At 39.0% G+C, this 13044-nt stretch overlaps 1 protein-coding gene across 6 annotated transcripts in view; it reads right to left on the reverse strand.

The window, feature by feature from the left end:
• Positions 1–2241: 2241 nt before the first annotated feature.
• The window catches only part of LOC112462057 (nephrin-like), a 240113-nt gene continuing 229310 nt past the window's right edge, over positions 2242–13044 (reverse strand). For 2 of the 6 annotated variants that reach the window (XM_025027593.1, XM_025027591.1), the window contains 5 exons: positions 12384–12728; positions 5795–6076; positions 4994–5088; positions 4188–4460; positions 2242–3661 (listed from right to left, as the gene is read on the reverse strand). In XM_025027593.1, the coding sequence (XP_024883361.1) occupies positions 3584–3661; positions 4188–4460; positions 4994–5088; positions 5795–6076; positions 12384–12728 (1073 nt within the window). In that variant the 3' untranslated portion in view covers positions 2242–3583. Of the gene's footprint in view, positions 3662–4187; positions 4461–4993; positions 5089–5794; positions 6077–12383; positions 12732–13044 lie in introns of all 6 variants that reach the window. The other 4 variants (XM_025027592.1, XM_025027590.1, XM_025027595.1 and 1 more) reach the window with 4 other exon arrangements.

Consider the following 13044-nt stretch of genomic DNA (forward strand, 5'->3'; position numbering starts at 1 on the left):
AGGGATACAAGTAGTTAATTAACGCGAACGCGTTGCTCTTTATTACAATCGGCGCCGGCCACGTGTCATCTCGCCTTCGGCGAGACGAGTCGTAGTAGTTACACTATACAACAACAATATCGAATTCGTTCGAACAACAGTTGCTTTCGCGCTACGATCTTATGAGTCAATCAGCATGAGAGTGATGTAAATTGTCCTCAACATTCTTTTCTTAACAAATTAGATGAGAAAAGTAGTAATTCCTATTTTTTTCTTTCTCCGTCTCTCATTTAAAATGTTTCTTTTTCTTACATCACTCCCATTATAAACTCATATGTCAGAGACGGGCGCGCGATTACCTATATCACAAATCAATTTATGTTTCCTCGAATTTCATCTGAAAGCTTAGAGCGATCTAATAAACAGATAACTACTCAATAATCGAGTTCTAATATATATCGCATATATCGTACAAAATTATCATCTTATTTGTAATTAAATCCAACACTAGAACAGTTATTTTGACCGTTAAATATGTTCTAGTGAACTATAAAGTCCATATTTTAATAAACTTTTAATTAATATTAATAAAACAGGTCGTAAATAAGAACTCTACGTTTTTTTTTATAGTTCAGAATAAAATTTTTACTTTCTCTCATAAACAGGGTAAAACATTAAAACAGAAACGTCTGAATATTTCCGCCACTTATACGTGGACATGTAAAAAGACTCGTCAGAGAAAAGTTACATTATTTATTGAGGAAATACAGTTATACATATTTATCGTATCAAATACTAAAACTTTTCCCCAAGGGGCTTTCCATGGCCATTCACGAAAACTCGTTTTCCGTTCAAATATCTCACTCAATAAGGCATGAAATCATTTCTCTACACAATCGTCGATTCTCAACAATGGTAACATACGACGTACAGCAATCTTGAACGTAAGTACAGCAGTACGCCGGCTATAATAAAAACCGTGGAAACGATTTGCGATTTATTCGATCGAGGGTAAACGCGAATAAAAAATAAAATTAAAAAAGAAACAAGCCCGTCTCTGTTATATGGCACCTTCGCGCATTACAAATTCTGCGCCTCGCTCAGTCTTCTCAAAGTGTTGCGCGTGACGAAGCTATCGTGCGGATTCTTTACAATGATCACCATCATCATCATCATTATCATCATTATCATCATCATTATCGGATGTGATCGTCGTAGCGTTTCGTCCGACTTCTCAAGTCTTTTATTTCAACGAGAAGCTCGCGAGCAGTAGTTGCGTCGATGATCGATCGCGACCCTTGGAATCGCGCCTTCTCGTTTCATCCGCCTTCTCGAATTTCTACTCTGCTCTATGGGCAATTCTATAACGCTCGTTCTGAATAAAACGGCCTACGCTAAGTAGGGTACTATACAGGTAGCGGGTAACTATAAAACCGAGGAGAAAAAGAAGACGTTCCTCCCGTTGCCATAACGTCAAAGCCCGTCAACGTACGTTCGTACTTCTTCCTCAAACGTACGCAGTACTTCGTAAAAGTAGATGAGTTAAAATATATCGAAAGAAGTCTCAAGTCTGTAACATGTCAATATTTCATTTCGAAAGTTAAATAATTTTAAAATTTGCGAATCTGCTTCAATTTTACTTCGCTTGACCTTATTATACACAAATAAATGCCGCATGAAACCGACAAGTGTTCTGTTTAAATTATACAAGGGGTATGTTGATGAATTTGAATGATAATTAAAACATATTCCGTGAATGCGTCGTGAAATCGTGAAATCATGAAATGCGAGAGACAAATAATTTCTCTTGTTTCTTTAACTGGGAAATCTTTCTCTTAAATGAGGAAAATGTGGGATGAAGACCAGAATCGAATCCAGGACTTTTAGTTATTATTATTACTAAACATCCGCTTTAGCGCGGAGCCACGCGTCATCCCACATTTTTTAACGTATTTTAATTTTTAATAAAAGATTTATTTTATAATTCCTGATTGTACCTTTCTCACGGGAATGAAATGATTGAACAGGGTAAAAAAAATCACGAGAAAGAGTGCAATTATTGTAAAGACAATTTTCGATTTACATCGTAGAGATTCGCAATCGAAATAAATTCTAATTCTTTTCTAATCCATTTATTTTTTACACACTCATATATTTAATAATAATCTGTTTTAGAAATCATTAAAATTAAATTTCAGTGTAATCGTTTGATTTATTTCATAATATACTTTAATATTTCTAAAAATAAAAAGTAGTTTCAAGAAATATTTTTTATCTTATTTAAAAATCTATAAATTGTTTAATTGAAAGTACTACATACTGCAGTTCAATGATAGTAAAATAATGATTAGGACATCTAGAATTAGAATTTTTCAACAATTAAAATTTTAATAGCATATACATATAAATGAACCCACTCGAAAATAATATCAAACGAAAATTCGTAGGACGGTACAGAAGACGCTGGATTACATCATCAAAACAATAGACAATCGCGCGACTAACTTTATCCTACTAATCACACTAAATCGTTGCGTTCGCCATCTATTTCCACCGGCGTTGTTTGATTTACACGCAGAGGCGGACGAAGTGCTATTTAGATTTTTAACTCGTATCTAGGAGTACTCGTCAAAATCAACGTATCAAACATTTCCAACAACCAAAATTCGTTTTTTCACGTAACTTGAGTAGACATATTGGCATATCTCAATATCGTTTACAATATCGATAAATAATAAAAATTAGTATTGTAACGCTTTTAGAGTTCAATTATAAACGTTACTAGCTAAATTTATATTTACGATAATAAGCTCTGGAAATAACTTCTGCATTAGATTATTATTATTAGATAATTATTTAGAGAAAAGACGAGAAAGAGAATATAACTTCTTTTTATTGCAGAGAATGTTTTAAAAATTTCTGTCGTAAATTTTTTAAATCGATTTTGGGTCGACTTTTTCTGCGGGAAAAATCAAATAAGTGATATTCGCGAATATTGTAGATATGAGTTAAAAACTGCAGAGGAACTCACCGTTCTCCGCGCCGCGCGGAACAACGGCGCATTTTTTTTTTTACACGTAATTATTGCCAACTCTCCGATAACATTCATCGAACAACGAATTCTCGATCGGTCGACGGAACGGAACGGTGAACGTACGCTCTGCCTCGGGATCAAAATAGCGCGTTCGCTCCGCCTCGAGTTTTACGGACGGTTGAAAAACAGTTCAATCCCTTTTCCCGGCTCCAACCAACCACTATCACAAATCATTCGGTAAAGCGCATAATCTATATGTGTATATATATATTATATATATATACTCCGCGCGATTTCATTAATTACTTTCATCGTCGAACGAATCCTCTATTTATAACACTCGTAGTAAAGGTCTAACAATCTCTACCGGTGGGGGGCGGGGGGTCGCGGCGCCTCCTTCGAAGAACCTCCTCACTTAACGCGTTACGCGTACGTGGATCGATGTGTACTTTTATTTTTTTTTCTTTCTCGAGGGGGGCGGAGGGGGGGAGGAGGGAGAAGGGAGGGGAGAACATTAAGAGACGTTTAGGAGAGAAATGGAATCGTGAATTACGATGCAGCTTGCTGAAATCATGTCGTTGGCGCGTTCGAGGAAGGCGGCGGGTCGGTGCGCCAGATTGAGCTGCCCGAATGGCTGATCGTAGTGATCTAGAAGAGGCAGATAGATCGTAATTAAAGACTGTGTTATCTTTAGTTAGCCAATAACGTTAATTGCAAGCGACAACATCGCGCTTATATCAATCCTGAATTAGTTTAGGAGTCCTTTGCAATTTTCTTTACAGGTCAATGTCGCCAATCTCGCCGTAATTTTGCATTGTCAAGTATTCTCAATATGATACTTTTGTTCTCGAGAAAGTTCAATGACGCTCGAAAGCTGAAGGTGAAAATGTATACGATCAAAGAGTCACTCTACAATTATTCTTTACGAAGTTATATAAATTTTTATTACGTCATTTTCGCCACTGATTCAAAGTGGTTTTTTTTTTAATTTTGTCGTGGTGAATACTAGGTCTTGGGATACTTAAATTATTTAGTACTTAAACCAAAATTTATATTTTCTCAGTTAGTTTTAGAAAATTTTGTAGCACTTAAGGAAAGTACTCTTGATGAAACGTAATGATAAACCTGTCGAGATTGTAACAAAACGTTTCCGAACACTTTTCATGCCTAATACCTTATTGTCGTGTCCGATCAACGGTGTCTCCGCCGTAGTTTCGTCGCTGGAACGATTCATGTACGGGTGTGGCGGTGGCACGTAAATCGGTTTAGAATGACTGGCGACTTGCGCGTAAATCGTCGGCTCCTGGATAGGCTGTCTGCGCGTCAAAGTCGACATGGGCAGCAGCTGGGGCCGTTGGATGCTAGAGATTTGCACGGGCTGGTAGCAATTCGGAGGTATTCGTCGGTTTCCCCTTAGCGCTAATTCGACGTATGTTAGCTCGGTGCCCTGCTAAGAACAATATTATTCTCAGAATTTGAACAACATAATTTAATCGATGAAGAATCCGATTCGGACATATCGATATCTGGATTCGAACCGATATCAGATTACGCACATTTTTAATAAAATCGATTAGTCGATTTATCACAGCTGGGAAAAGGAAATAAAGTCATAACTGTGAATTAGTAAATTAACTGATTAGAAAGGCTTCAAGAAAACGCGAAGATTTTATACTATAATAATTTTGGCATACAGATATTATAGAATTGATATAATTTTTTTGAAATAGATAAATACGAATTGTTAATTGTTGCTCAATTTTTTACGTTTAAAAATAATATTGTGGTCTGATCTAAAAAGTTACTTAAGTATAGTTTCATTTTTAATTAAGTGCAAATTTGTTATATTGAGCTGTATTTACTTTCAATGAGATTTTTATAAAAACAATAATGCTTACATATAATTAGAAATTAATTGTGACTTGCGACTCCTAAATGTTAAATTTGCTATTGTCTTAGATTCATAATTACTGAGCTTACGTTGTTTGCTGGTGTGAAGGTATTTGTTTCCGGACGTTGCTGTTGCAGTACGTATCGCGGTGATGCACTCTTGCATAGCTCTGCATATGAATTCTCTATGATATAATAAAGTACAGGAATCACTGTTACGCCTTAGAGTTTATAGTTCGAGCAGTTATATAAATATATGCGTAATTATAAAATAAATTAAAGCAAAAAGCTCGTCTTATTATAAATATTTTTTTATATTTAAATGAAGAAACCGTCAACAAAGTTTTATATGGTAGTCACGCATCGTTTGCTAGTGTTATATTCTTACTAATAAAGAAACCTCCCAAACTCGAAAATTTTGATTTTGATGAAACATTATGTTTACAAGTATGATTACACATACGTAAAGAGGTATTAAATAGACAAATTTCGAAATTGTCAATTGCAACTGAAAAACAGATTATAAGGGATGAAACCATCTTTTATAGAGGTATGTAGAGCAGTTTTTTGCTTTTCTCGATATATCTCAAAAAGTATTTAAAAAATATTTTACACAAACATATAGTAAGAACCCTCCTACTTAAGCACATAAATAATATTTTGAAAAAAAATATTACCTATTATTTTTTTTTAATTTTTGGGTTCGTGAGGTTTCTCTTGTGAGATAATCTATTGATGATTGAATTGATTTATGGTAAAGAGCATTCCGGCAATTAATAATGATAACAAGAGCGATTTATCTTACACGGGGGGCGCGTTTATCATGCAATCACCGGATAAACCAGATCAAGGAGCATGCTGCGAAGCGAAGTGACAGGTACTCTCGCCTACCGTTCGCGTGTGGTATTATATCGGGATTCTTCTCAAAGCTCTCGATGCTATCGGCACTGAGGGGCAAGGTCGACGATTTGTCATGGGGGGACGAGGTGCCGGTCCCCGACGCCGCCAGGTTCGCCATGCCGCCGTCGTCATGAGAGTCCTCCTGAGATCGAGGTCGATAGCGGAGTTTGACAGCCAGCACGATCACGAAGATCACTAGGAGCAGCCCCGCCGTGGCTCCTACCACCGCGCCCAATAGCGGACCAGACAGCGACAGCATAACTGGCGTGAGGGCTGTAAATTGTGTCCAATTGTTTCGGGGCGAATACGAAGAAAGGGGGAGAATAATGACGGAGAGTAGTCGAATTTCGCGAAGGAAAGTAAAGTAGCTGCAATAACGATCCTTTGAATTTTATACTACAATAACTATCCCCATTGTCGCTCGACCGAGAAGTGCAGGAAACATCATAATAATCAGTACAGATAATAGAGACTTTTCGTAAAAAATATTCTATTTAAATTTAAATTAAGTATTACAGATATATATATTAAAGTTAAAGATATTTTCATATGCGTTGGAGTCTGCCTAATCATTCCTGCAGTTTATCACGATTTGGGTCATTTACGGAATGCAATGAGAAATTTATACCCACCCCCCCTCTCTTGCCCGTTTTTACCGGAAACTACAAGTGATTTGTCCAATCTTTAAATATTATACAAAAGGAACGACGTCGTTACGCGTTCCGTCGAGGATATCGAAAAAGTGATTTCTTATCTTGCATATTTTGCAAGAGAAATGTGTTAACAAAGATCGGAAAATGCATAAAACGCGATAAAGGAAACTGCTTTGCTACGTCGCGATTTCTTCGTGAATGTCGATTCGATTATGGATAAAGCATTTTCGATAACAAAAGCGGCTTTGCCGTGTCTTTTGTACGATCACGGTACGTAATCCTTATGGGAGAAAGCTCCGAGTTTTGTTTACAGTTCGACTACTTTTTATCGCGACTGACCGAATCAAGACAATCGCGTTGCCCCAGATTTGCGAGAAATCAAATGCGGCGCTTGATCTTTTCGCAGAGAACTCACCGCATGTCTCTTCTCGTGTAATTTTTTTCTTTTCCTGCTGCCAATAATTATTACGACAACTTTTGTCGACAATAATTAACAATAATCATTCATTGTTAATTTACTATATACAAATAATTTTTTTTACTATGTTCGCTAAGAAAAAATATATTGCGACACGAGCTCGTGAAAAAAGGAAGGAAAAAAAATATATGCGCGTCTCGCGTGATGGAAATATTTATAAGCGAGTGTCGCGCGTAAATTTATAAATGCAAATTGTGACAGATTACGACGATCGCGTGAGTTAATGCAGGTGCTCGCTCGCCTACGGTGTCGGGGGTCGTTACTCGTTCGACAAGAGGGAAACTTAAGGGTTGCTCGAGGAAGACAACATCCTTTGATGAAGAAACGAACGACGACGGGGTGAATGCGCCCCGCGTGTTCGACCGCGAGGATCTTACGGATGCACCCTTTATTCGGATCCTTTTATTCGCGTGCGATTAAAGTCCGCGGAAAGTATATAGCTGGCAACATAAATCCAACTCGGAAGCGGGAACGCCATGGCCGCAAGCGTAGCATCCTACAAGTACCCTGTACGCGTCTGATACCTTGGGAATACACACGCGATAGGTACGCGTATGCGCATAGGTATATGTGTACGTATGTGCGGCGTAGACCGTAAAAAATATCGTCGTAAAAAATGCGCGTATATATAAGGTATAAGGTTTTCTCTTAGCTGTGACGCGATCATAAAGACAGCTTCGCCGGCTTCGCATTGGAATCTACCTACGTGGTAATATTCCCGGAGTTTATCGCGACCTTTCCTGATCGATTTACGGAATGCAATGAGAATTTATAATACCTCTCCCCTGCTGCCCGTATCTTAGAAATAATTGAATTATATTGTCCCGGCGTTGTTACTTCTGTTACTACCATGGCTGTTAATATCCGTCCGAGCATCGCTAAACATCCGAATAATTCATTCGGAATATAAAAAAAAAAAAAAGAAATAAAACGGTAAATTAAAATTCTCTGCATTTTATCCCGGGTTTTATCCAGAGTATGGCTTCTATTAAAGGTTCATTCTCTTGTTCGCAGATATTTTCAGTTATTTTCGTTTTAAAACGTGATGATCATTACAAAGTTGAAAATCCGACAAAACTCGCTTTTGCGATTAACAGATAGATATTTAGCCAGTAGAAATTCGATTCTCCAGCGATAGCTTCGCGACTTTTTCAGCGAAATGCCAAATCCGCGTACGCCATTTTCCGTAAGAGGTGAAGCCCGAGGTTCATGGAAAAATAATCCCTCTCAAATACGCAGTCGTCGAGTGTTTGCGCAGATCATAGATCATACAACCGCATTAGCAATGAATTTGGGATTCAAATGCACTCCATTCTCAACTCTCCTGCGGTATACTCAAGTTCGAGGCTAATCAAAACCCACTTATATCCGCGAACTCTGTTAAATGAATGCCTCTCCGCTGGCTCTCGTCCTTGTTCCGGGCCCCGTTTCCTTTCTCCCCCGCCGCCTCTTCCTCCCAAAGTAATATTAAAGCCAAGGATGCGTCAACATTCGCGGCTATCAAACTAAGCTAATGACGATTTGAATTCATGCTTCTGTACGTGCGCGGAAAATCTATTTTGTCAGATTTGCGAATCTTCAAGTATATCCTTTTACTTGAACGCAGTTTCGAAGAATAGTATAGGGAATGATCATGGACGGAAGTTCTTTGCGAGAGTTTATATATGTATTGAAATATAATATGCTCGGTTAAGAATTTTATTGTTTGCAATTAAAGAAACCGTATCGAGTTTTTTAATTAAACTTGAAGAACAGCATGTTTCGTAATAGCGGATACAATAAAAGATAACGGAAATAATAAAAAAATAACTTATATGTTTTCGTTATACAGAAAATCAAATATATACTTTTTGATCTTTAATTAATTGACGTTTTCGTAACATCTGTCATTTTGTAGCAGGTTTCTCAATTAAAGATTTTCCCGAACGCGCCTTAATTGCGGAGTTTTGTATTGAATTGAATAAATTTGTATAAAATAGATACAAATCAAGAAGCACGCAATGTGTGCCATATTCAATCAATGTTTGCGAACTTTTTGTAGTCATAAAATGAAGCGAGACAAATGTAACCGTCTTCGAACACCAGATTAATTTAAATTAGACCTTCCAGATTTATTCCGGACTTGTCTTACGAAACACCTCATGATACAATAGATGGATGTGAACAAATCTCTGGTGCATGACTCGAGCTCTTGGTACAATAACGCCGCGTTCCGTTGTGCGCGTCACTTATATACGTGCAGCTTCATTGTCTTCGAACTTAAGCCGCTTTCGGTGACCTTATCTATTAATTTACGAAAGATTAATTGAAAGCGCTATTCCTGAAATTCCCTCGTGCTACACGTTAACGTTGCCTCGCAGAATCTACTTCATTCGGGAGGCTTAAGATTGTTTGATCGTAGCAGCCTGCTGTCTAGCGTTGCGGAAACATTGCAAGTAAATAAAACATTGGAATTCGCGTAAATGCGCTTAAAGTGTCTCGATAAAGTCTATACAGCAAGATGCCTCGATACATTTCGTAGAATACGTTACCGATTACCGAGTTAAAATTTTTATTAAATTAAATATGTCAACGTACAGAGGGCAAGCGACCGTGTGATTGCACATTCAAGTTTTATAGTTTTCGACACGTCCGTTTAGGGATAACATTTCTCACGATACTTGAGGGATATTCACGTACGTCGCCGCTGAAGATCAAGCTGGAAGATTGGGCTTTGGCCGCAGAGCAATTTCGGATGAATGCTTCTCGACAGGATTTACACGTACACGGCGGTCGCCTTAGCGGTATCCCTTCGAAAGTTCTTCCGACTTTGCTCTCACGTGCGCGTGGCTAACTGCTCGCTAGATGCGCCAGGGTAAACCGACTTCCGCCAAGAAAGCGGCGAAACCTTTGATTAGCGTATCCGCACCGGTTATCTTCGTGGTGTCGTAACATCGCTCGTACATATCCATGACCAGTGACTAAAGTGTAATGCAATAATCGCATAATCGCATTTAAGATCAAGTACACGCGTCACGTTACCGGGTACGAAATACGCCGTGCGCTAGCGTTGGTCGGGACTGTTTACGTAAACGATTTTCCATGGGTGTCATCGCGAAAACTAACAAACGCGGCGGAAGATAGTGGATTATTACATTCATTTATGGTAATGCTTGTCACGCGGAGGCACCGCTTGAACTTATAAGAATGTTTCGCAGAATAGAGGAAACACATATGAAAATATGCCACGTAATAAATCATTAGAAATTTATAGCTTCCTGTGCTTTTTGAAATAAATTTATAGAGACAGCGACCATGTTGATTTAATGGTATACGAATTTTACATTTATACGGATTTAATAAAGTTAATGTGAATATTTCTCATTTATTCCAATTTTCACTTATGCCATAGATGTGAAACTAGATATAAAACTGATAAATTTTTAAATGAGACGAAAGATATTCACAATACAGCCGAATAAATTATAAATTATAATTACTTTGAAATAACTAAGTATTATATATTTTTGTAGTACGCGCGCCTCGCGGAAACGTCTAGCGAAATTAGATTTTTTTTCATCTCTCATTATGTCACCTATTAAATATGATTAATATGCAGCAGAGGAATGAAAAGAATATGATCATATGTCTGTCACACAACGTGTTCAGACATTAACACGAACACATTAACGCGCTTTATTAAATAAAATTGAATTTGATATATAAATGATTTCTATGATATTCTAAATATTGCAGCATAAGGATTTGCTGCATTTAAATATGAACGAAGAGAGAGAGAGAGAGAGCCGCCCCTTTAAACATTTTTAATTAAATGTACGACGGTGACATCGCACCAACAGACTGTAACTTTTTTCCCCTGTTCGCTAAACTTTACATTAAAAAAAAAAAACAAAGAGAAAAGTTTATATTCAATTAATTAACATGCAAAAGCATCAGCAGTACTTTTTAATTCATACGCACTTTTTCTTCTTGTATCTTAACTTATATATACATAATATGGAAAAATTAAGGAGGATACACAGTCACGAGTACATGCAAGAAAAATCCGCTAGCGGAAGTCTGAGTAGTTGAAGAAACTCAAAATATAATCGCAACTAATATAGGCGGTAACAAGACACATCTACTAAGCCTGATCAAGGAAAATTTTCTTACAACAACGGCCACGTGGCTTAACGCTAACACGAATCTGGCGCATGCAAGATCTGACCGTATCGTACAAACAGTGTAACAATATATTCCGCAAGTCAATTGCGGAATTCCCTTGGTGATTGCCTTTAACTCGACGGTTCCAGTTCCTCGATGGACGTGGTAAAAAAAAAAACTTGTGGTACGTGCGCAAAACAAATATGCAAATTTCGAGATACTTCGTGATGAATTTGCCGAAGTGTTGACTTGTCGGGCGGTTTCCAGTTTCCACCGACTGAGCATTTTCATCGCGAACGAATCGCCGCGCGCTGTGTAGAATATTAGTCTGTTACGGCACGCGTTGCACGATTCGGATAGAACGTTTTTCTATACGAAGCGTTCGTCGCAACAGCTTCCACCGACCGTATAGACGTATAGACGAGACTACTATTGACTAATAAATTGGTTAATAGAAAGAAATTTTTATAATCTATTCAAAAACAAAGACATGGAAAGATAGCGCCAGTTTAAAAGTAAATTTCGAGCTGCTTGCTCAAAACAAGAACTGCAGAATTTTATAAAAGAAAAGATAAATTCGCATAATAAGAGAATCGACATAGTTGTAAATTATTATTCTATATAAATTTCACGCGAAGATACTATTTTCTGACTGCTCAAAACTATATCACCGTTCGGTTAAAGCTGAGGGAATGGAGACGTAAAAGTACGTAAAGGATTAAACTACTGTATGACATCGCAAGAAGCAATTACATGCATACAAGCGGATGTGATCAAAAGATAAAACAAACGAACTACTTGGGCTTTCAAATGGCTAGAAATAAAAACAGAAATCGCAGACGACCTAATATCTGCTTATTCCTCCTTCGTTATGTACATAATTCTGATCTATTTTACTGCATCACGATTTTCATATCTATTACTGATAGCCTTAGGGATAATTCGGAAACAGCAGTATTCGAACGGTGTAAATTCAAACGGATAGTAGAACGAGTATACTCGGATGAACATATCTCTCGCGAGTATGAGTTCGTTTGATTTCGGAATCTCGCGAACGCGATGCGACGGTACTCTTCTCCAAGACGTCACCGGCCGGGAGAAGGACAATTTGAATTGTACAAGTGGTAAAGAATCGACGATAATCGATTTTTGTAGCTCGCCCGAACACAACGACAACGTCGCTCATCGCGACGCAAAAGCACCATCAGGGACACAATAACGGGGGGGGGGGGGCGAGGGGATGGGGCGTGAGGGGCAGGGGTGCGGGCGGGTTGGTAGGACGATCCATTGTGTATCTGGGCCCTACCTGGGTAACGGTGGTGCTCCTTATTGGTATTACCCTCCTGAACAAAGTGCGGACTGTGGAGGACCGTGGCGTCGCTCATGGCGTGCGCCGTCATGATCCTGAGGGACAGCATGAGGCCGGACGAGCTCCTCTCGGCCGGCAGATTGGTCACCTCGAGCATGCTCGGCGTCAGGCTCGTTGCGGACGCCAGCAGCCGTCTGGTGTCGGCGTCGAAGACCTGCAGGACGTAGGTGGCCGTGTTCGCGTCGAAGTACTCGCTCTCGGCGCAGCTCACCCGCACGGTCGTCCGGCTCTCCTCGCGGATCGTGCAATTCTCCGGCGAGGGTGGTTGCGCCAGCCTCTCACCTGCTACCGGAAGTGGCACAACACACCAGCCTCAGCCTTCGTCTAACTGATTCGCGAGCGCGCGAGAGGATAGTTTCGAAGGGAAGCGGGGAAGTCGAGGGCAACTTCGACGGCAACGCGAGGCCGAGAGTCGTTTTGCGAGTAGGGAAAATGAATGGTGGGAGATCACGATTGGACAATAGCGATGCCTGGTATAGGCTTGTTCTAAGCAATGAACTTTGGGGTAATCGACGAGCTCGTGTCATGTTGCAATTAAAGACAGACTGACGAACAAACCAGTTAGAAAGTGTTCTCGTCTGTACAGATCTGAGAAATT

The sequence above is a fragment of the Temnothorax curvispinosus genome, unplaced genomic scaffold (genome assembly GCF_003070985.1).
Source record: "Temnothorax curvispinosus isolate PA1 unplaced genomic scaffold, ASM307098v1 QBEX01011959.1, whole genome shotgun sequence".
In the NCBI taxonomy this organism is placed as follows: domain Eukaryota; kingdom Metazoa; phylum Arthropoda; class Insecta; order Hymenoptera; family Formicidae; genus Temnothorax; species Temnothorax curvispinosus.